General features: G+C 36.7%; 1 protein-coding gene across 1 annotated transcript; it reads left to right on the forward strand.

Moving 5' to 3' along the window:
- The first annotated feature begins 419 nt into the window (after window positions 1-419).
- Window positions 420-22,364, forward strand: atf6b (activating transcription factor 6 beta). Its single transcript, XM_038279765.1, has 17 exons — window positions 420-743; window positions 7,592-7,671; window positions 10,193-10,274; window positions 11,931-11,990; window positions 12,075-12,154; window positions 12,349-12,556; window positions 15,258-15,422; window positions 15,652-15,821; window positions 16,138-16,317; window positions 16,835-16,917; window positions 17,093-17,308; window positions 17,885-17,992; window positions 18,408-18,507; window positions 18,941-19,008; window positions 19,496-19,595; window positions 19,677-19,761; window positions 19,847-22,364. The coding sequence occupies exons 1-17, from the start codon at window positions 671-673 to the stop codon at window positions 20,134-20,136; spliced, it is 2,148 nt and encodes a 715-aa protein (XP_038135693.1). The 5' UTR covers window positions 420-670; the 3' UTR covers window positions 20,137-22,364.
- The last annotated feature ends 730 nt before the right edge of the window (window positions 22,365-23,094 follow it).

Genomic DNA, 23,094 nt, shown 5'->3' on the forward strand with positions numbered 1-23,094 from the left:
GGTCGCTGAATGTGCTTCAAAATTGTTTGTGAACAGGACAATTATTCGTATATATTTCATCATATTAAGAACAACTTTCAGTTTGGAAACAGTATTGTTTTAAACAATGTGAAGCCTGATTAAAACCAGCTGTGTCGCTGCAATGCTTGAATACACGTGAATTTCCTCAGAACTATTTTTGTTTACTCTAAATAAAATCGCGTTGTTTGGTTGAATGTTCCCGTCAATCAAAATCTAACAATTCTATTGGACGGAATCATCTTTAAAAGGGTGTTCCGCAACCACCTGTTTAACTATAGGGTTACTGGCTGACCAATCACGGTTGTTCGGATATTGTATTGGCTTTCATCTTTGTCAATCAGAGCTATGTTTGATTTGATTGGCTGATTCCCCAAAAGTAGGCGGTAACCTTCTGGAAAATGCGTTTCCTCGTCTGTCATATGCAAAGCGAAAGGAAGGGTCGATAACTTGACCAGAGGGCATGAATATAACCCTATTCTACTCTAATTAAGAATTTAATGTACTTGATATTGCAAATGGTAGACAAATCGATAAGAAACTGTTAGTTTGAGGATAAAGATAAAGGTTTTATCGAGTCTATGTTTGTTTAGCTGCTGTTATCACGTCGGACTGCAGACTCCTGCTTTCCAAACACACCGCCTTTGTGGCAATGACTGCGGACCTTTTATCTGACCTGGATAGTCGATTCTTCGCCGATAATCTCTTAACGAGCGAAGATTGGGGTAAGTTATTATTAAACCCATCTATAAATAAAGATATATTTCCAGAAATTGAACTCAAAAGCTAAGTGGGTGGGCTAACGGTGGGACCGAGACGAGGCCGACAGGGCGTACACGATTCTCAGCTCATGTATATTAGTTTTTAATGTTTATATCTGAGTCATAAAACAGTAATATTTGCTTCTTGTTCGTTTTTTCAGTGTAATCTGTGTCGCACGTGGTTATAGCCTTGCTATGAGCTGCTTCCTCTATCATCTAACCCGGACGTGCCTGTTTATCGGGCTCACAGGGGCTGTGAACGTGATTGCACGTTTTTATATAACCTCTTCTGAACATTTCTCCTTTAAAAAAGCAAATCTATTGCCCTTTTTTTTTTTTTTTTTTTTTTTTTAAATACTTCAATCTAAACCCATTGATAGAGTTATCAATATTTTAGTCACTCGTCGATGGTTATGGTCTTAACAGAATTGATAAGGGAAAAAAGCTTTTAAATTAAAGTATTTGAACGATTGTTGCTGGTTTATTATCTAAAACGTTTCTGTTGATGAAGCATAACATGCAACCGACATATTGTTATTGATAGTGCAAATATTCTTTGCAGGTTTTCCTATATTTTCCTTTTTTTCCCCTTTCCGTCATCAGATTGTCCCTATCTCTGTCACCAAGATGGATTATCTCACTTATTTCTATCCATAATAGTTGTGTGCATGACAAGTGATGAGAGTTAATCTGTCTAATTACAAAATTAGCTTGCAGAACAATAATGCATGCCACCTTATAGCCAACCATATAAATTTAAGCCTAACATTTTGATTTTAACGATATTTCTAATCAAAAGAGTATACATTAGTCATTTGGAGCTAAATATTTTGCAGAGTCTCTTGATGTCTGTTTTGTACAGAAGAGGATTAGGGCCACTGAAAAAATTAAACTGATTTTCACATTTTATTTCAGTTTAATATGGGAAAAAAGTCAGAAATCTGTGAAAAAAAAAAGTCTGAATTTTGAGATTAAAGTCAGAATTCTAAGATTAAATCAGAAGTCTGAATTTTTTGGCCCTAATCGTCTTCCGTAGTCTTAAACTGCAGCTCATTCAACAAACTGTTGGAGTCATTATAGGCTTGTTTGGTCATGGTTTTAGTGTAGTAGCCTATGGTGCAACACATGCATGGAGGCCTTTAGGCCTTGACCCAGCTGCCAGGGGAGACCTTTGTTGCACTTCTTCCCCTTCTTTCAATCCCTTTTCCTGTCTTACAACTGTGGAAATAAAGCCCACTGATGCCATGACAAAACAAACAAAAAACAGAAAAAAAAATCAGTGCTTTAAGTGTAAAGTATAAATAAAGTTCTTTGTGATGTAAAATTTCTTACTCTTTTAGAATGATTGTGGTAAAATTGGGCACTACTCCCATCCTTGCTTAGAAAGAAAGTAAACATTTGGCTCTTTTGAGATGTTTCTCTTTGAGAAACAACAAACCCAAATAGTCATAGTGTAGGAAAGAAACAGATTACTGTTTTTAAGTTATCAACATTTTATCAATTTTATCAACAATCTACAAATGTCAAGCTTTAAACCCATTAACCAACCATCTAAAATGTTTTTTTTTTTAGTTTTATACTCCCAGTGTTCATTATTCAAGAAAAAGTTGAAAATCTAAGAAGCTGCAAACTCCTGGGTGCTTCTTCTCATTTGCCACTTTTTTTATTCCATAGATTAGCATATATTAACTCCATGCAACGGCATAACGACACAACAATACAACATTATCTGAGTAGGCCCCATATAAAGTACAACACGTGATAAAGGTTCAGGATACGGCGACAGTTCCATGAATTGGCCAAGAAGATAGAATTATGCAATTCTCAGTAGTATATGATCACTCATGGAAAAATAGTGATTACACGCCTTGAATGGAACCATTGGATCCCAAGTTCCAAAAACTGATTTCACAGAGATGCTTATTGAACCCACACCCCCGTAGACAACCGACCCGAAACGTGCCCCATACATACACACACCCCGCTCTGTCTCATGCCTGCGCAATCGCAGTAGTTTTAATCCGCACATGGTGCACAAATTATTGAACTGCCTGCACGCTCTCACTCACATTGAAAAAACACCACCTCGCAGAGTCTAAAATCCGGGACAATTAATCCGACTCGCGGCCATCCGTGAACGACTATCTATATTAGGGAGACTTCCCGAGCAGCCCCCCTCCTCACCCATGCTCTCTCCATTTATCTCCTGGTCGCAATCTTTACTCACTGTAGCAGCAATGTCCACCTCTCCCTATTCGGTTCTTTGAAAGAACGTGTTGATTTTGGGAAGTTTTTTCTGTTCTTCCAGCAGCTCTTCTTTTTCTTTTCTGGAATCCGCTTAAGTACCTCTTTTTGGTATCCATCGGCGCTAACACATTGTACGTAACGGTTATAGTTTTAATCTACGCTCTGGGTTACCCATAATTCCAAGTCGTAGTGTAAAAAAAAAAAAACTCAAGATACATTGTGCTTTTAGGATCTTTATTGTGGTTTGAAACACTATATATATATGAGTGTATTTTTTAACCAAACGTCTAATGAACTATACATAGTTATTAACATAGTAATTAAAAGTACCACTGTCTGCTTTGCTGTTGTTGTCGTGTTTAAACATCTCATCATCATGTTGAAATCTGGCATGTGTTGTGGTATAAATATGCTCAAGTGCGGTCAGTCACTTTAGTATCAGGTGGGTTTAAGAGGAATTTTTCACACCATTGCATATGCAAAGGGACGTCCTAGTCCACAATTGTGTAGAGGATCTTTGAGGTGTCCGTGATGGGGCCCCAAAGAGGTCGTGGGCCTGTAAGCCATTGCTCCATGTATCAAAATCAAAATAAATTTTATGATGTTAAATTTAGTATTCCTGTATTTTATTGTTGTAGTAGGGTTGCTGTAGTGTATAAAAACTAAGAAATGGATTGTTCTCATATTGAGACCAGAGGTTCGGTGGTACATTTTCCGTCAAACCTTCAATATATTCTGACTTTTTAGATTTAAGTTTGTTAAACTAGTATAAAACCAGTGCATAAATTATAGCTAAATGCAGCAAGACCTGAGCTAACTTTGATAGACTCCAACGGCTTTGCTGGCTGATCTGCTTTGCACATCCGCTGGGTTGAATCTAGCAAGTCATTTTGCGCCTCACCATTCAAAAATGTACGTTTTCACATCTTTGGCCAGATGACGCACCCTTCAAAGGGTGGCCATGGAGATCGATAGAGAGTATTTCCACAAAGTTTGCAGAAAAACTCTAAACATGAAAAGTGTGACGGCGGCCAAATCACACCAAATATCCACCATTCACCAGCAGCCGGTTCGCTTGTTTTTCAGTGCTGCGCAATGCAGCTGAAACCTCAAACTCAGCTATGAGTAAATTATTGCTCTCACACCTTAGTGGCAAACCAGCATTACCAGCAACACCTGCAAACCAGTAGCAGACCTTGCTGACTAACTTGAGAGCTGAGGGTCCTAAATGATGCATCAGGGAGCTGGTCCAAACTTGGCCAAAAGTTTTGCATGTATGAGTGTTATTAAGTTCCAGCTTGGGTGAGAGATGGACCGTCATCATACACGGGTCAGAGCAGTTGGATCATGTTTCACAGTTTTTCTTTTAGAGTTTTTTTTTTCCTCTAGTAAGCTCCATCTTAATCAGAATGAATCACACTGTGGGATTTGCCTACACACCTCATACCAAGTATGGTGAAAGATGTAACTAAAATGTTCTGCCATACCAACGGAAAAAAATTATAAAAGGAATAAATATTTCAGGACTACAACTAAGTTCTTATAACATATGTTCTGCTATTGCTAAAATCAATATTTCTGCTTTAATGTTACTATTTGTGGCTTTTTTTATTTTTATTTTTTATGACAGTACTAAAGTCATGCGATATATTTTAGCTCTAAGCTGGAATAAAAATGTATGTCACCAAATGTGAATGTAGACCAAATCAATTTTCATCCAAGCTCAGACAGACTTGAGCGGCTATCTGTATTTTCAGTCAGTGGTTTTGATAGGGTCTGAGCTTCAATTTATAAAGCATTAGTCAGTAGATTTGTTTAGGACTCCCTACTATTTATTCTAAAGCTGCATCCTTAAAGGTGGTTCACATGAATTGCAGCCGTATGGCGAACAAACAGAGCTGCTCTAAGGTCTCAATTCAACAAAATAGAGAGACAGTTGCCAGATCAGTCCCGTTTATGGATCAGATTAAGTTATTGATATAAAAAGCCATTTTGGCGTTGCCACACTATAAAGATTTGTTCCAAGTTAGTCAGTAGATTTGTTTAGGATTTTTTTAAAGGATCAGAACAGACTATTGTCTCTGTGTATCTCTGTTTACACACTCCCCCTCAGGTCGTTTAGGGTTTTAGGTGCATTTTACAGTCAAAATGTAGGGATTTATGGCTGGATGTGGACTAAAGGATAAAAGCTGTTGCTCTTTCCTTCTAGTCAGGCGGTAAACATGATTAAAACTAGGTTAAGGGTTGGTGAACGATGACTGATGATTGACAAAGCAGGGCCAGTTCAGCTGCACGGACTCCTTTCAAAAGCACATTTACAGGTTTTTAAAACATTTAAAATATGCAGTTGACTTCCAGTTAGTAATTGCTTTTTTTTAAAGAATGGTTACTGATCATAGACTATTAATGATGTCTTTAATCATTGCTACTATAAGAGTTTTCAATGGCTTTAAAAGCTTTAAAAATGATTTACTTTTAGCTGTTCTTTGACCTTAATAATAATTATAGTAATAATAATAACAATGTCTTTTTGATTTTATCACAAAAGTTGCAGATTTTGTTTTAAAATCTGCTGCTCTCTTACAAGATCTCATCACAGTAACAGTTTGTTTGTTACTAGTTTATTTTAGTTTTGAAGTCCAGTTTGCAGCTTTTCAGGAGAGGTAGCATTCTTAAACCAACTTAAATGAAACCTGGAGTTTGTTTTTACCGACAACAGAGCAAGCGTATCACTTCCAAGAGAAACTTGTTTTCATATCTGCTGATGTGATCTTATAGTTCGCTGTTAAAATATTTATCTACAATATGTTTTAGCACTGAGTTTTATACGGACGTTATAATAACATCTACGTTGTTTAACTCTGCCTGAGAGCCTGTTTGCATGGCATCTGTGAACAATGAAACCTTACAAAGACATCGTTTATTCTTTTCCTTCTGATTCATAAGCATTTTTATGACTCAATCGCTGGCGCTTCTTAGGGCATGGACAAGTAAAAGTTGTGCCTCTATCACAGTTTATATAAACAACTCATCTGTTAATTTGAATTAAGGACATCTTTATTTGTTTTATTAATACTAAGTATTAGTTTTAGCTAGATAATTAAACACTGAATTTCATAGTAAAAATATAAAAAAATAGCAACACCATTAACTTTGATTAATTTCTGATGGTTAGCGTTAATGTTAATGAATCCATAGATAGGAGAAGAAAGGCAGCACAGATGAACATTGCTGAAATTATAGGACAAAAATGATTATGTGAACGTTTTTAGATGTATTTTATTGTTTTTTGATTGGAAGTTTCCCATGATGGTTTAAAATCCTACTGGGATCAGTGAGATTTTCTTATTGCAATTTTATATGTTCAAAACTATAAATAGTTTTTGTACTGTGTTCTGTGAGTCATTTAAGGAGGAGATGCACATTTTAGATTCAGACTTCCTACTGTTTATTCGAAAGCTGCAACCTTAAAGGTGGTTCACATGAATTGCAGCCATATGGAGAACAAACAGAGCTGCTCTAAGGTCTCAAGTTATAGGGTTTGGTTTGTTATTGGGACTGGGAACTCTAAACTATTAGTTTGTATTTTTTAAATTCAACAAAATAGAGAAACAGTTGCAAGATCAGTCCCGTCTATGAAGCAGATTAAATTATTTATATAAAAAGCCATCCGGGTGTTGCCACACTATTAAGATTTGTTCCAAGTTCTGCAAAGCCACCAAACTGCTCTTGTTCCTCTTTTGACCTGTTTGTGAGAAGAGAGACAGATGATGTTAACCATCGCCCAATCTCCCGGGGGGCAAGTAGTTTTTATTTTTGGGAGAGTACAAATTTCATTGCATTTGCCTGCCGGGCAAGCGCAATGATCGCAAGACAAAATTATTTATCACTCAAATTTACTTTAAAATCAATGACATTTGATGGAAAACGACCCAGAGCATTGCCGGTGCCATTTTTGTTGTTTTGTACACATTCTCGTGTGATTTAAAAAAGGCACCTGATTTGAAAAAGCCGGGTGATTATCCGCCAGATGGCGGAACATTTAAAAAACATTCAAAAAACAAACATGTTTCATTGATATATACACAAAAATGAATATTATGAACTGTATATTTCAAACATTATACTGGGTAAGTAAAAATTGTGTTGGGCAAATGAAATGTGAAAGTCACTTGCCCCAAGGGCAAGTGGTAAAAATCCTTAACGTCAACCCCTGACAGATAATTCAACTCAAACCCTTTGAGGTTATCAGTAACATATTCATCTGCTGCCTTAAACTTTGTCTTAAGGTTTCACATCTGAAACAGCATTTGCATGCACTTTCAGTTTTTTGACTCCACCTGTTTGTATCTAAGCTTTTATAGTTTCATGGTGTTGCTGTTGGCTGAAAATGGAACCTTCATGCTTTATTGAACGGTTTTGGTTATGTTTCAGAAGTACTGGTTTTACAAGTTCTGAAATGCAAATGAAGGAACAGATTTGATCACCTTTTTTTCTGCTTCATCATCTGCCGATGTTTTTATCCCTGCTTTGCTAATGTGCTGAATATCTTGTCTCCTCTGCAGATGCCTGTCTGTTCAAGTGCGAGAGCATGGAGGAAGGAGAGGACGGAGACTTCGGTCAGGGGCTGAATTATGAACCTTCGGTACGGACATGAAAATCCATCTTTGCCTCACGGCTTTTCAGTTTCACCAAATTTTGAAATTGTGTCTCTTAGCCTATTTTCTAGTGGTACTGAGAGAGTATTTCCACAAAGTGGAACTGTGGCATTGGGTCTGACCCTTTTCTACACTTGTGTGACCCAAACCAGGTCAGGGTCTAGCAGACTGCATCCCACAATATCCTGTGTTGTTTTAACCACCCGTGCAAAGTTTTTTCTCATGTGCCTTGCAGCACTGATACCAAACTTATGCTGAGACACAGGATGCTTTAAGAAGTGACAATCATGTGCATAGTAGTAATATGTCTCAGCTCAAGTGGCTCATTAAAATCCTGCAGGAAGTTGTTATGTTGCCATTTATTCCCCTTTTACTCTGGTTTTACTGGTTGAAGGTGTTGGAGGAATAAATTGTCATGAAGTCTGTTTCTTTTACCAGTGCTGCTCTGCTTCCTGCTTAAATGTGCAGCATTAACAGCTTGATCTTTGTTGAGTGGGACGTGGTTCTAAATGTAGAACAGTGTCTTAGAAGTCAAATAAACCACAGAGAGTAGAGGAAATGGTTAACTGGTGGTTTAGATACAATCTATTCTCAGTTTGCTCATGCAGTTTGCATAGTGACTGGTATTACGTCTTACCAGGGTACAAGCAGGACTGAAAGCAGTTTTACATTTATTGCAGGGATTTTCTAAAATAAAATGAATTGGCCGTTGTTGTTTTTTTTTTTCTTTTTACACCCTTTATGCATTTTAAGATATTGTTTTAGATATAAAGACCATTATAACCTATAAATGTAAGCTAAATTACACTTTGTATTTTAGATTTTAAGCTTCGTTTTAAATAATATCAAAATTAATATTTAGGGCTGACTAATATCTGAGAATAAATTAAGAATGTCACAATTTTTTCACACCTTTTCCTTAATGGGAACACCCAAACAACTCTTAATTTAAAGAAAGATATGAAAACATTAAGCAGTTGTTCTCTGGAATAACAAGTTAACTTATGTTTCTAAGTTTCACCCATGACATCCACTTTCCTTTTTTTTTTAAAATCCCCTAATAAATGAATGATAATTCAATTTACAGAGAACCTCTGAACTGCATTATAACAACATGGCAATCCAAATCTTGACTAAGATGTTAAAATATTCAAAGGAAGTGCTGGAAAGTATTATTTTTTTTGATAATGCAAAGAAATATTGACATCCTAATTTAACAGCGATGAGGAATTATGAAAGACAGAGGTCTAAGTGTCTTTTTCCTATTGGCCTTTTGTCTTAAAATAAAGAGTAAAGTTATCAAATATTTGATGTAGATAATCTCCTCTAACCGGTCCTCATGCCCCAGTGGAGCCAGAGCCTGATGATTCAAGAGAAAGTGATTCCATCACTGATAGAGATGGTCGACCTAAACAGCTCTCTGGTGGCAGGCGATGGAGGAAATAATCTCTTCACTGTCACATGGAAGGCTGATACAACACTGCTGGAGTTGGAGACTGTGGTCCCAGTTATTAAAAAGCTTTCAAAAAAAGCTAATCAAGTGATCACACATCTTGGCCTCTCTGGGAAAGTTAACTCTGAGGGTTTGGAGAGGAAACTTCTTAGCTGGCCTTCAATCCAGGAGGGACTTTGTATCTTTCCTTCTGGCCGCAGTGGTGAGACCTATATCTCTACTCTCAATGATTCTCTGAGGGGGGTTCATGGCAGCATGCTTGTCCAGTCTACATGTTTGTTTTATTTTTGTGTATCTGGAGAAGGCCCACATGTCTGCTGAAGTATTTAAGTTAGGTTGCTGCAGCATTATGGGTATCTGTTTGGCTATTGGGCCATCGGATCCTTGTTCTCAACAAGGAGAACCATGTCATGAATTTTTTTGACACAAAGTCAGACCTGTTCCCGGTGTGGCTTGGACATTTGTCATTAATACTGGTTGTAGTTTTCTGAACAGGATTTTCCTTTGAGAGCCTCTCTTCGAGGTTTCCTGGGCAATTGGAGGAGATTCTTTGAAAGACCCAGAACTTGCTGGAGGCACCATATGTCTTGTCTTGCCTGAAAATGCGTCGGGATCCCCAAATATTGCGGCAGGATTTACCTGGGGAGATTGCTGCCTGGGCTTTCCTCTTGGAGCTGTTGCTTCCTCAATCCAATCCTAAATAAATGGTAGACAATAGATTGTTTAAATCTCCAAGAATCTATTAAAATAAAGATACAGAACCCATCTCTTTGTACCACTCGCTGTGAGTTCTGCATCTAAATTTGAAACCCATCTAGTTTTTAGTTTTCTCAAACCTGCCCCAGGTTTTTCACAAGTTGAAAGCAATATGAATTAATTTGAAGCCGCCTACACGGATGAAGGGTCCGGGTGCAGAGGGGGCATGTTGTTTGTTTTTTATGGCTGAGTAAAACTCACACTCATCAAAACTAACCCTGCAGTTTGGTCTCCTTTTCTCCTGACTTCTTCTGTTTTGCATCCCTCCCTCTCTCTGTCTCTCTGCCAACTCCTCACAGTTTGACAATGACCTTGTGCTCACCCTCGATCCTGACAACCGCACGTCGCCATGGCGATACCTTGACGACAACCTTCTCACAGGTACACACCATCCGACCGATTATGGCTCTCAGGACGGAGCCCTCCTATCGCATCAGTTAGCATTTTAGTTTCACGCTTCAAATGTCCCTGAAACTTGAGACGCTTCACTCTCATTGGTCCAGCCTGTGGAAAGTTCCAGCTACTAGACGCAGAGTCCCTCTGTTTACCTCTGCAGGTGCTCTAATTCACATCCTGTGGGCTGAATCGTTATGCCAGGTTGCTGAGAATTACCAACCCGGAAAAGGAAAATATGTTTTTTTTTAGTAACACTGCCTTTCCTATGTTGAATTTATGCTAACAAAGCATTCAGTTTAACAGAGATGAAGCTTTTCTCTACTTTTTATATTGTTATATTATTCTTTTATGTCCCAAAATTATTCAGCTGAAATGGCTGATGTCTTTATATTAATTTTTAAGCTCACAAAACAAAGTTTCTCTATTTGTTTATTTATTTATTTTTTCTTGAAGCCAAAATATCTTAAATGTCTAAATCCTGTATGTACGATTGATCTGCTTCCGTCTACCTGAGCATCTTATCTACATGGATGATAAATCCTTCACCCACTGCACATCCAGCATAGCTGCTTAGTAGAGTATCATTTTTTAGAAACACTGTATTCATTCTCCATATGCAAATATACATAATAATAATATATTTAGGAAGTTGAATTAAATTTCATGGGAACTGATGCTCACAGAGGAAATAGATTCATTGATTGGATGCCACATCTCATGGACCAGAGGAAACAATGTGATCATTGAAATAAAAGGTTTAGGGAATATATATTTCATCTACCATCAGTGTTGATATTACAGTGATGGTGCAATTTGATGAATCCTGTTTTCCTTTTTTATGATGCAGCTTTATTCTTGTATATTATTATTAAATGTCAGTAAAAACAGCAACAAACAAAAAAATATTGTGTACAGTCTTCAGTGTCAACATTATATAACAGCAGTGGGTAAAAGATTGACACAGGGGTTCGTTCGATTACATGTAGTTATTAGCTATGATAGCATAGAAACATTTCATGATCGGACTAAAAAGTTTTTGGGATAAAAATAAAATAAATTGGATCTTACTGTTTATATGGATACAAGATTGGATTAGGAATATTTCATGTAAATGTGGCAATCAGAATATTCTGGTGATGGATAGCCAGAGGTACTCAAAATGACACATTGACGCACATGCACACTCAGGCCAGTGCAAAATAACTCAATTCTGACCGTTTGCATGCATGCTGAATGGATGATCAATTGCTCAAATCGCTCCTCAGATAGATTTCAATTACATTTCCTTTTTGCTGAATCAATTCTGAATATTCTCACTGACATATTTTTAGTTTGATCTGTTTATTTAGATTACTAATGTCCATATAAACGTGGCTATTAATGTTACAGCAATCACTGAAACGCCTTTTGTACCAGTGTATCAGTTTTGCCTCTTTATCCTCAATGGCCTTTAATTACCTTTATGTAGTAAAATATTATTTTAGCTGACATGTTTACATGGCCCGTTTTTTAAACAAAAGCAGTGTTTTAATTTGCTGCAAGTATTTCTTTATTATGCTAATAATTTTTCAGTCATGATGCAGTTTGTTATAACAGCCACTTCAATCTTTGCTTTTCTGTCTGTGTTTCCGTTCTCTACAGGAAATACCACAGTGATGAAAAATGAGATGGCACTAACCGAGCCTCTACCTGTGGAAATGTGTAAGTTGTATTTTTATTTTCTAATCTATCCTATCCACTAAAAGTGCTTTTTACCAGGTACTTAGTGATTGTGTTTATATCCAGTGTTCCAGGTCAAGGCCGAGCCTCCCTCTCCTGCTTCCTCGCTGGAGTCTGAGTGTTCGACCTTGTCACCCGATCCAAAGGTGGGCTTTTTCTAATTGTTTTGGAAGCAGTTTCATTGCACAAAACAGACTGACTAATAATGAGAATGCCGTTTATTGCCTCTTAAAAAACAACTTATAAACAACCATAGGATGTTTCTTTAAATGGCTGTATGAATCAGCAGAGTAGAGATCAGAGCATCGAGCTGCTGTCTCATCGTCTCATCTTCTTTCAGGTTACAATTAAAGCTGAAAACCCTCCTACTCCTCCCTACATGTACGGAGATGTTCTGTCTCCACCGCTTGGGACAATGGAGGTAACCGTGGCAACGGCAGCAGTACCCCCGTCGCAGTCCCAGGTGCCCACAGTTACACAGACACAGCTGCAGACACCGTTAACATCCGTCCCAGCAGTCATCACTGGAATCCAGACACAGACTGCAGGTATGCAATAACTTTTAAACTATACAGACTCTTCAAAGAAAAACGACACCATAGTATCTGTGAGGCACCACAAAAGGATTACGTTACCATCACACACCTTTTGTGCATGCAAATCGAAAACCAGGATACTCCCTTACGTTTTAGTTGTTGGCATTTATGCTCTTGGTCTGCAGCAGGTTTTTTTTTCTCTGAGCATATCAGGTTTGAGCTGTTGGTGCTAAAGCCTGAATGAGGAGCTTAGTTTGCCTTTCATTCTGTATTCTAATCCTCACCTGTGGAGGTTTTCTGTACACAGACCCTGGGGTAGCCCAAACACAGTGGTGGGAATACTGTATAGGTGTGGGAATCCCTCTGTAGATGGAGGGTCTTTAGCGGGCTGTAACCTAATACTGACTGCATAAAGAGATTAGTTTTGAGTGGAACTTTTCTCACTTTTCTACCCAGGGGCCTTCAAAGATGTGCAGCACATCAGCCTATAAGTTGTTGGAGACCACATTTGATTGTTTTTATTTATTATACACACATTAAACTTGCATATAAATGCATCTAAATTAACAAATTTTACAGAAACTATTGAATATAGAGACTTCAGCACAGTTTGAATTTGTTTACCTGGATTTCTCTATTCTCATATTGCATTGAATACTAATTTATTTTCTTTAATCTATCTGTGAAGGATCTCTATATTATCATAAGGCTTCACCCATCCAGCCTTTCTGTTAATTAAGATGAGTAGGGCTGCAACAACGAATCGATAAAATCGATAAAAATCGACTTTTAAAAGCGTTGGCAACGAATTTCATCATCGATTAGTTGTGTCGCGCGATTATTGCGTCATCCGCCGCGCCGTCATCACTGCCTCTTGACTAAAAGAGGAAGAAAAAAAAAAAAAGGCAGAGCGAGTCAGCGCCGCAGGTGCAGTGTTGCCAACTCAGCGACTTTTCAGACCCCTCCAGCGACTATTTTTCAAAAAAGCGACTAGCGACAAATCTGGTGACTTTTTACGGTGTCACTGGCGGCTTTTGGAGACTCTTACGTGAAAGCATGTATCGTTCCTACTCTGCCGTGGGGCGCCTCCCCCACCCCAACCGCGTTTTCCCGCAGGAGTCCCTCTCAGCGCTGCAGTCAGCCTCAGCGTCCAGACTGCAAATGAAGCGCGCATGCACCGGGATTGACGGCGCAAATTGATCACAATAATTAAAATAGCCTGCGCTTTGTAAAGCGAAAAAAGTGATAACATGCAACTTTTTTCAAAAGAAATGAACATGGCACGGAAGCACCATGTTTGTTTGGTTTTAAAGTGGGGAAACGTAACGTTAGTTTCTCAGGTAGCTCATCTGATGCTTTCCTTACCGTGTTAGTAGGTTACAGACAGTGATAAGGTTGGCTACTTATTTTACCTTTAATTTCATTTGAATTAGCTTAAGCAGCGTTTATATTTTCTTTATAAATAAATTAACTTGCAAATTATGAGGGCAAGGCTTTTAAAGTTTAAATCTTCTGGCAAAGTTAAAGTAAAGAAGATCCTGCAATTTATGGAAGTAAAGCAGAATAAAATCCAGCAAGATCAGTAATATGTCAATTAATTATCTGCCACATTCCCATGTAAATATCTGTCTTTGGAGGATGTGTTTTTTAGCACCCCTAGTTCTCTCATTTTTATTCCAAATACAATTTATAATTTGAATCACAGGGCTATTTTTATCTCTATGATTCAGTATTTTCTCAAGCAGCAACTTTAACTGCTATACTTTCCTGTCTTAAAAGGCAGAACTCTTCTAGTCTAAAAAAACTAATTTGTTGAAATGGGGGGGCCTATTGTTTGAACCCCTTAGGGGCTTTTAAAAACAAAAATGTCTTTTTTTGCGCTTTATGAAACAAAGTACCCTATATTTTGTGGATGTACAGCTACATTTCTCATGTAAGTTTGCGTAGTTTTAACACAAACATTTATTTTTCATATTGCACCAGTACAGTTAATGAGCAACCTGTACTTGTGTGCTTGTTTGCTCTGTCTAAAATGTTTATTTTGGAATAAAGAGGTTAATATAAAAAATATTTTTTGTCCGATTCATCGATTAATCGAAAAAATAATCGTCCGATTCATCGATTTTTAAAATAATCGTTAGTTGCAGCCCTAAAGATGAGCATTAATTAGTCATCTGTATATTTGTGAATTAGATATTTTTTAAGGGTTTTATTTAGTTTTAATTAGATAAAATCATAGAAAATTCTTTAGCATTATAAAAAGTTAATATATCAAAAAGCTTTTTCCATTATAGCTTTATTCTTAGTGTGCAACCAGCTTTGAGGAGACACTTGTTTTCTTTTCTCTGCATAATCTAGTTTGCTTGATTTGTAAAGTTAGCACTTGCTTGAATTTTATTTCTTATTATATATTTTTTTTTATCTTTGGTGTAATAAAGCTGTTACATTTTGAACGATGCTTAGTACATTTTTGATTAGTAAAAAGAAATATGATATTAATTTCCTAAATTTTATTACTAAATACTGCTTATTAAGGATATTTTATAATATTAAATTTTAAAAAGGTCTAATACATCGATAAGCTTCTCTGCTGTTTCAGTTCTTTGCGCTACCTGAGCTGCATGTTTAAGATGTTTTCTTGCTTGTACTTAAAAGTAGGGCCAGAAAGGCAGAAGTTCTTTCTGAAATATAATCTAAAACTTTTTTTTTTCAGTCCTGCCAAACACTGCAACAATAAAAGCCAGCACCATCCTTAGCACCAAACCTCCCATCCAGCCCAGACCTCTGTGTGTCGCCACGCTTCCCGTCCCCCAGAACCCCCCACCAGCAAAGACCCTCATACTGCAGGGGCTCCCTTCCATGGATCAGACCCGACCTGGTAGGATGATGTTATCCTCATATTTATTTTTATTTCTTTACTTTCTATTTTGTTAAAGAATAAACATCTTTACTGTTCCAAACTACCAAACTCTGACCTACTATTGAAACCATGTTTAATGTAAAGTACAGGACAAATATCTTTGGAACACTAATTTTCATGTTTTTGTCTTTTTAAATTCAGTTAAATTAGCTTTTCTCTGCTCATTAACCTATTTTTCCCCCTCCAGTCGTCCTCTCTCCGTCTGTCTGCCTGAGTTCGACTCCGGCCATCGTCAAAATGGAGCCCGTGTCTCCGAGCATCCCCCAGCACTGCTCGAGTCCGACTGCCTCCTCAACCAGCAAACCCATCGTCCCGGCAACAACACCGTTACCCAGCAACAACCCCAACGATATTGATGTAAGTAGGAGGATGCAATGACTCATAATGTTTACTGAAACAAAACCTGCTGGGTTTGAGTCTCATTTTCAATATTTTTCTGTTCTGTCATTCAGTGCGCCAAACATCAACACCAGAGGAGTTCATAAACATCCTTATATTTATAGACGCTACTTAACTTTTTGCTTGGGATCCAAATAAATGCAAACATTATTGTTTAATTATAAACTCTATATGATCAAGGTTTTCATTCCTCCTGCTGCTGAATTGATCTCTTCCCCTTTTTTTTATTAACTCCCAAATCCCTTTTTCTCCCTTTATCTTCCTCTCTGTGCAGATGAAGGTGCTAAAGCGGCAGCAGAGGATGATCAAGAACAGGGAGTCTGCCTGCCAGTCGAGAAAGAAAAAGAAGGAATATCTGCAGAACTTGGAGGCTCAGCTGAGGGAGGCCCAGCAGGAGAACGAACGACTCCGCAGGGAGAACCAGGCGCTGAGGGAGAGGCTGGCAGTAAAGGAGGTGAGTGGAGACAAAAGAAATATGCAATCAGAGGGGAAAAGTAGATGGAGACGGATAAGAGAAAAGGTAGAATATTGTGGAAAAGATCCATTCAAAGAAAATGGTTTCTTTTTAATTAAAATTAGATTTGAAACATTTTTCTTTTTAAGTGAAGGTAAAAAGGGATCCAACGCCAATTTTGAGTTGAATAAATAAATAAATGGTTGAATAAACTAACAAACACACCACAGAATATAACTTGAGGATTGAAAGAACTGCAGCTTAGTTTAAAATGTCTTCCTTTTATCTAAACGAGGAAAGCAATTTTCTGTTTACTTTGCGGGAGCTGGACCTGCACAGCTGAGGGAGAGGAAGATGTCTGTGATAAACGAAGAAACCTGAATGACAGGACCAGGACACCGAGTTAAAAAAACACACAAAAAAAGCCAACTGTCAAATCATTTAAACCTGTTGAGCCTGTTAATTAAAGGAGTTATGTGCAAACAGCAAACATTTTCATATTTCTTTTATATTTCAGAATGGCGACTCTGCAAGCAACAAGCGAGCTGTGTGTGTCATGGTGGTTCTGCTGTTCATGACCTTCAGCTTTGGTCCTGTCAGGTATTCCTTCATGGTTCTGCTTAGCATTCATGTTTGTCCTTACAGATGTCTTTATTTTTTATTGGATTCTCTTTGTTTTTATTCATCAGTTTTACAAAAAAAAAATCATTATCCTAATTAAATTTTTTTAGCTATTAAAGGTATTGATTTGAACTGCTTTGCCGTTTGTCTGCAGCATCACAGACAGGAAGCTGTCGACGGGTCTGCAGGAAGATCTGGTGTCGTATACGGGCCGCCGGCTGCTGGAGATCGAGCAGCAGCAGCAACAGGCGGCTGTAGCTCAGCCTCTCACAAAGGATGAGGACAAGTTGGAGAAACAAGAGTCTGAAGGAGACGAGCAGTGGAAGAGAGGAGAGGCAGAGCGATACGCTCCAGATTCTTATCAATTCCGGTGAGGCAAACACACGCTGATAAATTAGTCTGTAACCACAGGAAATACGACAGTAAACTACAGCGATTGATTACTAAATTAGTTGAGAGTTCTCTTATTTAATCTGATTGTATCAGTTCACAAAATAAAGATGTTTAAGTTGAAAAGTTTGAAGGACCTAGCACATTTTGCTAAATAATGAAAATTGTATTTTTCAGTCCTTCAAGTTCTGTAATCGAAGCAATTTCTTATGTATGTTAGTACTCTAGTCCTTTTATCAAGCCGCAGTTAAATGCTGGGAGGTGGTTTTAAGTTTGGTGTCAATGTTCTCATTACATGCTTTGAGTGTTTTTTGTAGATCATAGCTTTCCAGAATTGTTAGCAGCACATTCTTTAGTCAGTATAGCCAGTAAAGCTGGTTATCCATAATATCCATCACTTCTTGCACAGGGAGCAAAGTGTTCCTCAGCTAAAGTTTTACAGGCTAAATTTGAGGAAACCTCATTTAAAAAAAGATCAAACATTTGAAAACAAAGAGGGCTATTTATCTTGTAACTAACAGAGTTTTTCTTACTGTTGTCTTTTGTTGTGGGGCAGAAACCTGAGTGACATGTTCAGTGACATGAAGGACCTGGTCCTGCCTGACATAGAGCGATACTTCACTTCTTCAGACTGCCGACAGTTCAACCGCTCCGAGTCTCTCAGGTCGGTCCTGCTCTGGATCAAATGTCTATCATCATCATATTCTTCTACACCTCTCCAAGAAAGATCTATAAACTTATGTCCAAACCCTTCGAAATATGGAGACATGATCACAGTTAAATGTAGAGAGATGAATTACTCCTCAGCAGCGGTTTCTAATTATGTTGCTGCTTAGAATAGGGATAAGCTGTAGTCTGTTGGGGTTTTATATACCGGTAGCTTAGTTCATATTAAACAGTCCTTAATGAGATAGGCAGCCACTCTACTTTTTTCTATTCCTCATATGATGTCAATAAAATAAGCAAGAAATCTTTTATACAGAAACTGTCTAATAAATATCTTAAAATGGAGTAAGGCTAGTTTCATTGCGGTTACAAACCATTAAGCAAATTAAACTGAAGGATATCTGTCATTCCAGGCTTGCAGATGAGCTGAGAGGTTGGGTTCATCGGCATCAGATCGACCGGAAGAAGTCTGGAGGAAAACCAAAGACAGTGAAAAAAGCAAAGATCACTCAGGTGAGAAATGTCCATAAATCTGATTTTTTTTTTAATGTATCTGTTTCAAAACTTTATTTAACCACTTTATAAAAAAAAAAAAAAGACTGAATTAAATATCTAGAGCAAAGACAAAAACATACTTTTGGTTGTCAAACATTTTACAAGAAACACAGAAGAGACTTAAAATATAAAAACATGAAAGCTAAAGCAGAAAGATTTAAAAGATTAAAATTTTGCAGAAATACCTGCAAACAGATATAGATGCTTTCTGTTTTAAATATTATTTTACTCTTAAGATAATACATAGAGGCATTGCAAGATATATTACTACACTTTAACAGGGTTTGTTTATAAAGTTTTTTTTATTTCTTACTTCAGTCTGATACCTTTTTTAAATATATATATATATATTTTATGTTAATCTGATTGTTTTGTCTTTCTTTTCAAACAGAAAGCTCAGCTAAGAAAGGCAAACATCTCCAGATATCTGCCAATCCAGGCTCACCGCTCTATAGAAAGGTACAATAAAATGCTATTTAATATGATGTAGTTTTTTTTTACTTTATAAACTTAAATACTACTTTGGAAGATCAAGTTTTGCAAATATTAATCTTGAGTATTTTTTATTCAGTTAAGCTGTTGGCTTAATCTCAGCCTTCAAGTCAGTATGGTCTCTTTTGTCTTGGTAAGGCTCTGAAAATCATTTTCTGATGAGTAAAAATCAGAGATGTTTTTCTATTCTGAGACTAGAAACCAGATATCTTCTAAACTTGACGAATGGTGCCTGATTTTATTGTTGGGCTGTGAGTTTAGTAAAAATGGTTATAGATGTATTTAGAAAAAAAGTTTTTTTTTCTGGAGTTACGCAGAATTAGTCTCTGAAAAGTAACAATGTTAAAGTTTCTAACATGTCAGACAAACATGTTATGTTGTTTTCTTAAAGTCCTAATTGGTGAACAGATTTTTCAGAGTTTAATTTTTCTGATCTCGTTTGGTTCCTCTGCAGTCAGCTGAGGGTTCTTCCCGGTCCAGAGGTTACTTACAGCGACTTCCTGGACGCCATCGACCGCAGAGAGGACACCTTTTACGTTGTGTCTTTCAGGAGGGTAAGAAAATATTTCAGCAACAAATTGAGTTTTTATTTTAAATGCCAAATAATAACCAATGAAAATGTTTCCTTTTTACAGGACCACCTGTTACTTCCTGCCATCAGCCACAACAAAACCACCCGGCCTAAAATGTCTCTGGTGATGCCGGCCATGTCCGTTAACGGTGAGAACGTCTCAAACATCTGAAGAACCATAAGTGATGCCATTTCTGTCCTCATTGATTAACTTTTTGCTCTCATCCTCCTCAGAGAGTCTCTACAACTCGTCTCAGGGCTACGAGATGATGATGCAGGTGGACTGCGAAGTCATGGACACTCGCATCATCCCAATCAAGTCCTCCGCCGTCCCTCCATCTCTCCGTGACCCCACCCCGCCACCTCCCTCCTCCCCGCATGGCCCCCACCATCACCATGGCAACAACACCTCACTCAGAGGGCGCCACCAGCACCACCCGTCCTCTTCCCCATCTCCCAGGCAGCCTCTACCCGCCCGAACACAAACCCCAGAATACTTGATCAGCCAATCAGAAGGAGTCTGAACAGACATCAACATGATGATGATGATGATGATGATGGTGGGAGAGGTGTAAGGTTGGTGGCTCAGATGAAGAATAAAAGGAAACTTTAGTTTGAGATTCTTTTTTGAATCTCTTCACTGAACAAGAAACGTTTCAGAGACGGTTAAAATCCAACAAAGCTGCTATTAAAATCTGAACGTTTGTCTGTATTCCAACAGTTACTGGTACTGAAAGGACTGGGAAAAGACTAAGTTGGATTCATTCGTCATATTTACCAATACCTAAAAATAAGAAACAAAGAGAGCAGCACTGGCACATGAAAAGGAATCGGTTCTGATCCGTTCCAGGGTTCCTCAGAGACATTTCTATAATCTTCCCTTCAAAGTTGAATCACTTTTCCCTGTTGGCATACCACAGAAAACAGAGCATCTCTGTTTAGAGAGGCAGGCTTCCAGAAGAAATTATGGCATCAATGTTGATTGAGATGATGGAAATTGTTTTTTTTTGGAGCAGTCAGGATTAAAAACTTTGATTTTGGAGCTTAAGGCAATGAAGTGAACCTAATCCGAATAAAAGAAGACATGATACACTTATTTATGTACTTATTGATTGATAAAAGTACATAAATCAAATTTTCTTTTATTCAAAAGCTAAAAAAAGTAACTACTCATATCTTCCCTTCACGTTTTGATGTAAATATAATCCATTTTAAAATGTCTAGGCGGCTGCATGTCTGAGGGTCTGAATGGGTTAAATAACTTTAAGAAAAGATTCAAGATGTTTTTTCTTTCTTGTTTTTAATGTTAAATGGAATGAGATGAAGTTCCTCTGATCTTTTTTGCAGCAAACACACACTTTAGGAATGCAGGCTGAGTTTTAGCCCAGATATCGGATCAAATGAATTTAAAAATGGCGCCACAGCAGTTTGAATATTTCAAGAGCCAACGGATTTGCTTCAGTCTTTATTTTTGCCAATTCTTTTTTTCGTTAAAATATATTTCTACATCTTGAAATGTAAAAACTTAATTCAAAAGATTAGAAAATGCAGCTGAAGGTTGTTTTTTTTTTATATTAATTTGCTAATTTATATATAAATATATTTTCTGGGGAGGTTGGGTTAAACTAATTTTGGAACTCGACGTCCCAGTTTCGTACATTAGCTGTCACTTTTAATCATGTATGGTTTTTTTTATGTTATTTAATATCTGTAAATATGATTGTAGATATTTTGTTTGTATTTTGTCACATTTTCAATTTTTTATATTTCTCTTTTCACAGCAAAAAGTAAAAAAAAGAAAAAACCTGTGAAGTTTTTCTTGTGATGAAATATACTCTTTTATATTAACGAGTTCTGTCCAGTGAGGACCAACCAGCTTCTTTCTCTCCAGTGTTAACTGCACTGATGTTATACGCATATTCTTTATGATTGTACATAGGAATAATAAAATTGGGCTTGTTTTATTTCTTAAAGAAAAGGTAACGAAAAGCTGATTAGAGCCTGGAAGAAAGATAATATTCAAGCAGTTTATGACCTGGGACTTTAACACAGAACTTCTGACTCTCTTAATGACTTTATTTAAAGTCTACATAGAAAATTTCATTGTGTTTTTTTCTTTTTCTGGCAATAAAATATTCGACTATTGCGTCACTCCATAACGTCATCAGTTAAACTGTCCGCTCTGCATGATGAAAAATGTTTGCTTGTATACTGCAATTAAAGGGCGTCTCAGTTTGTGAAGCTTTGATGTAAATAGTTTATTGTTGCATATTGGTAATGGGATTTTGAACCTTTGAAAATATTTCGATATTATCCCAGGAACATCATTTTGAATTTTCTCTTTTTTTAAGTTCAGACAAAATGGAATAATTTCCTGAAAAATCGTTTTTCTATTATAATTTTTTTTTCTATATTTCAAAGTTAAACAATAATTTTCTATTGTTGCTTCTAAATGTTTGTAAAGCCTTTAGTTTGCTGATGGTTTCTGGATGAATGTTTGTTCAAATTTGGACTTTACTGTTTTGTCTGCACATATGTCTAAAAGAAAACTGAATGAATCTGTTTTTGTTTTTTATAAATACTGAAACATTTTACATTTGGCATAAATGTATGCCATGAAGAAAAAGAGCTGATATTAAGAAGAAAGGACCTCTTTATTTTTAATGGGTTGGTGTCACAAGAGGAGTCTGGGTTTAAAAGGGTTTGTATGAAGTCCTTTTGAGCAATGATGTCAATAAAACTGGTCCTTCAACTGGTTTATTCTCATTATTTTAACACGCATTGATTCTTTTAATGAATGATAGGTCCTGATCTATCAAGTTTTTATTTTATTTTGCTCAATATTTTATTTTAACTTAAAAGGCAAAAAAGCTATCTTTCATATCCATTTATGAACATTCATAAACCTGAACACCTTTAGGTTACGTTGCTTCGGGAGCCTTTGAAGCAGCTTGTTAATTTCAAATATATAGCCATTTTTTTATACTACACTCTAATAAGCACACAAGAAATCTGACTTGAGAAGCAATTTGAAAAGTCTGTTATTCTTTTATATAGAAGTAAATATAATTTTTTCCCCTGTTCTTTAAGTTTTTTCTTCCTTTATTCATGTTGTTAAACATCTTTTTTCTGTTTATCCAGCCTTAAACTTTTTTTATTTTTTTTATTTTTTTACTTTTGAAAATTAAGTTTATAATTATCTGCTGAAATAGTCTACATCTATTTCTACGTTTAGCATAGAGCCCACTCGTTTATGTCTGATCAGTCAAAAGAAATAAAGCTAATATATATGTAATATATATTGATTGCTGTTTTTTTTTTTTTTTACATTTTAAAGTAATATTTATATAAAACATGTAACAGATGCCTCTAAATTAAAATATTTAAAAGTTTAATTCAGTTACTCAGTTTGAAATATATTTTATAGATTTATTGTACATAAACAAAGTTTTTGTTAAGCCTTTATTTTTATGATTTTACCT

Source organism: Cyprinodon tularosa, unplaced genomic scaffold, assembly GCF_016077235.1.
Source record: "Cyprinodon tularosa strain WSP-4 unplaced genomic scaffold, ASM1607723v1 ctg153, whole genome shotgun sequence".
Lineage (NCBI taxonomy): Eukaryota > Metazoa > Chordata > Actinopteri > Cyprinodontiformes > Cyprinodontidae > Cyprinodon > Cyprinodon tularosa.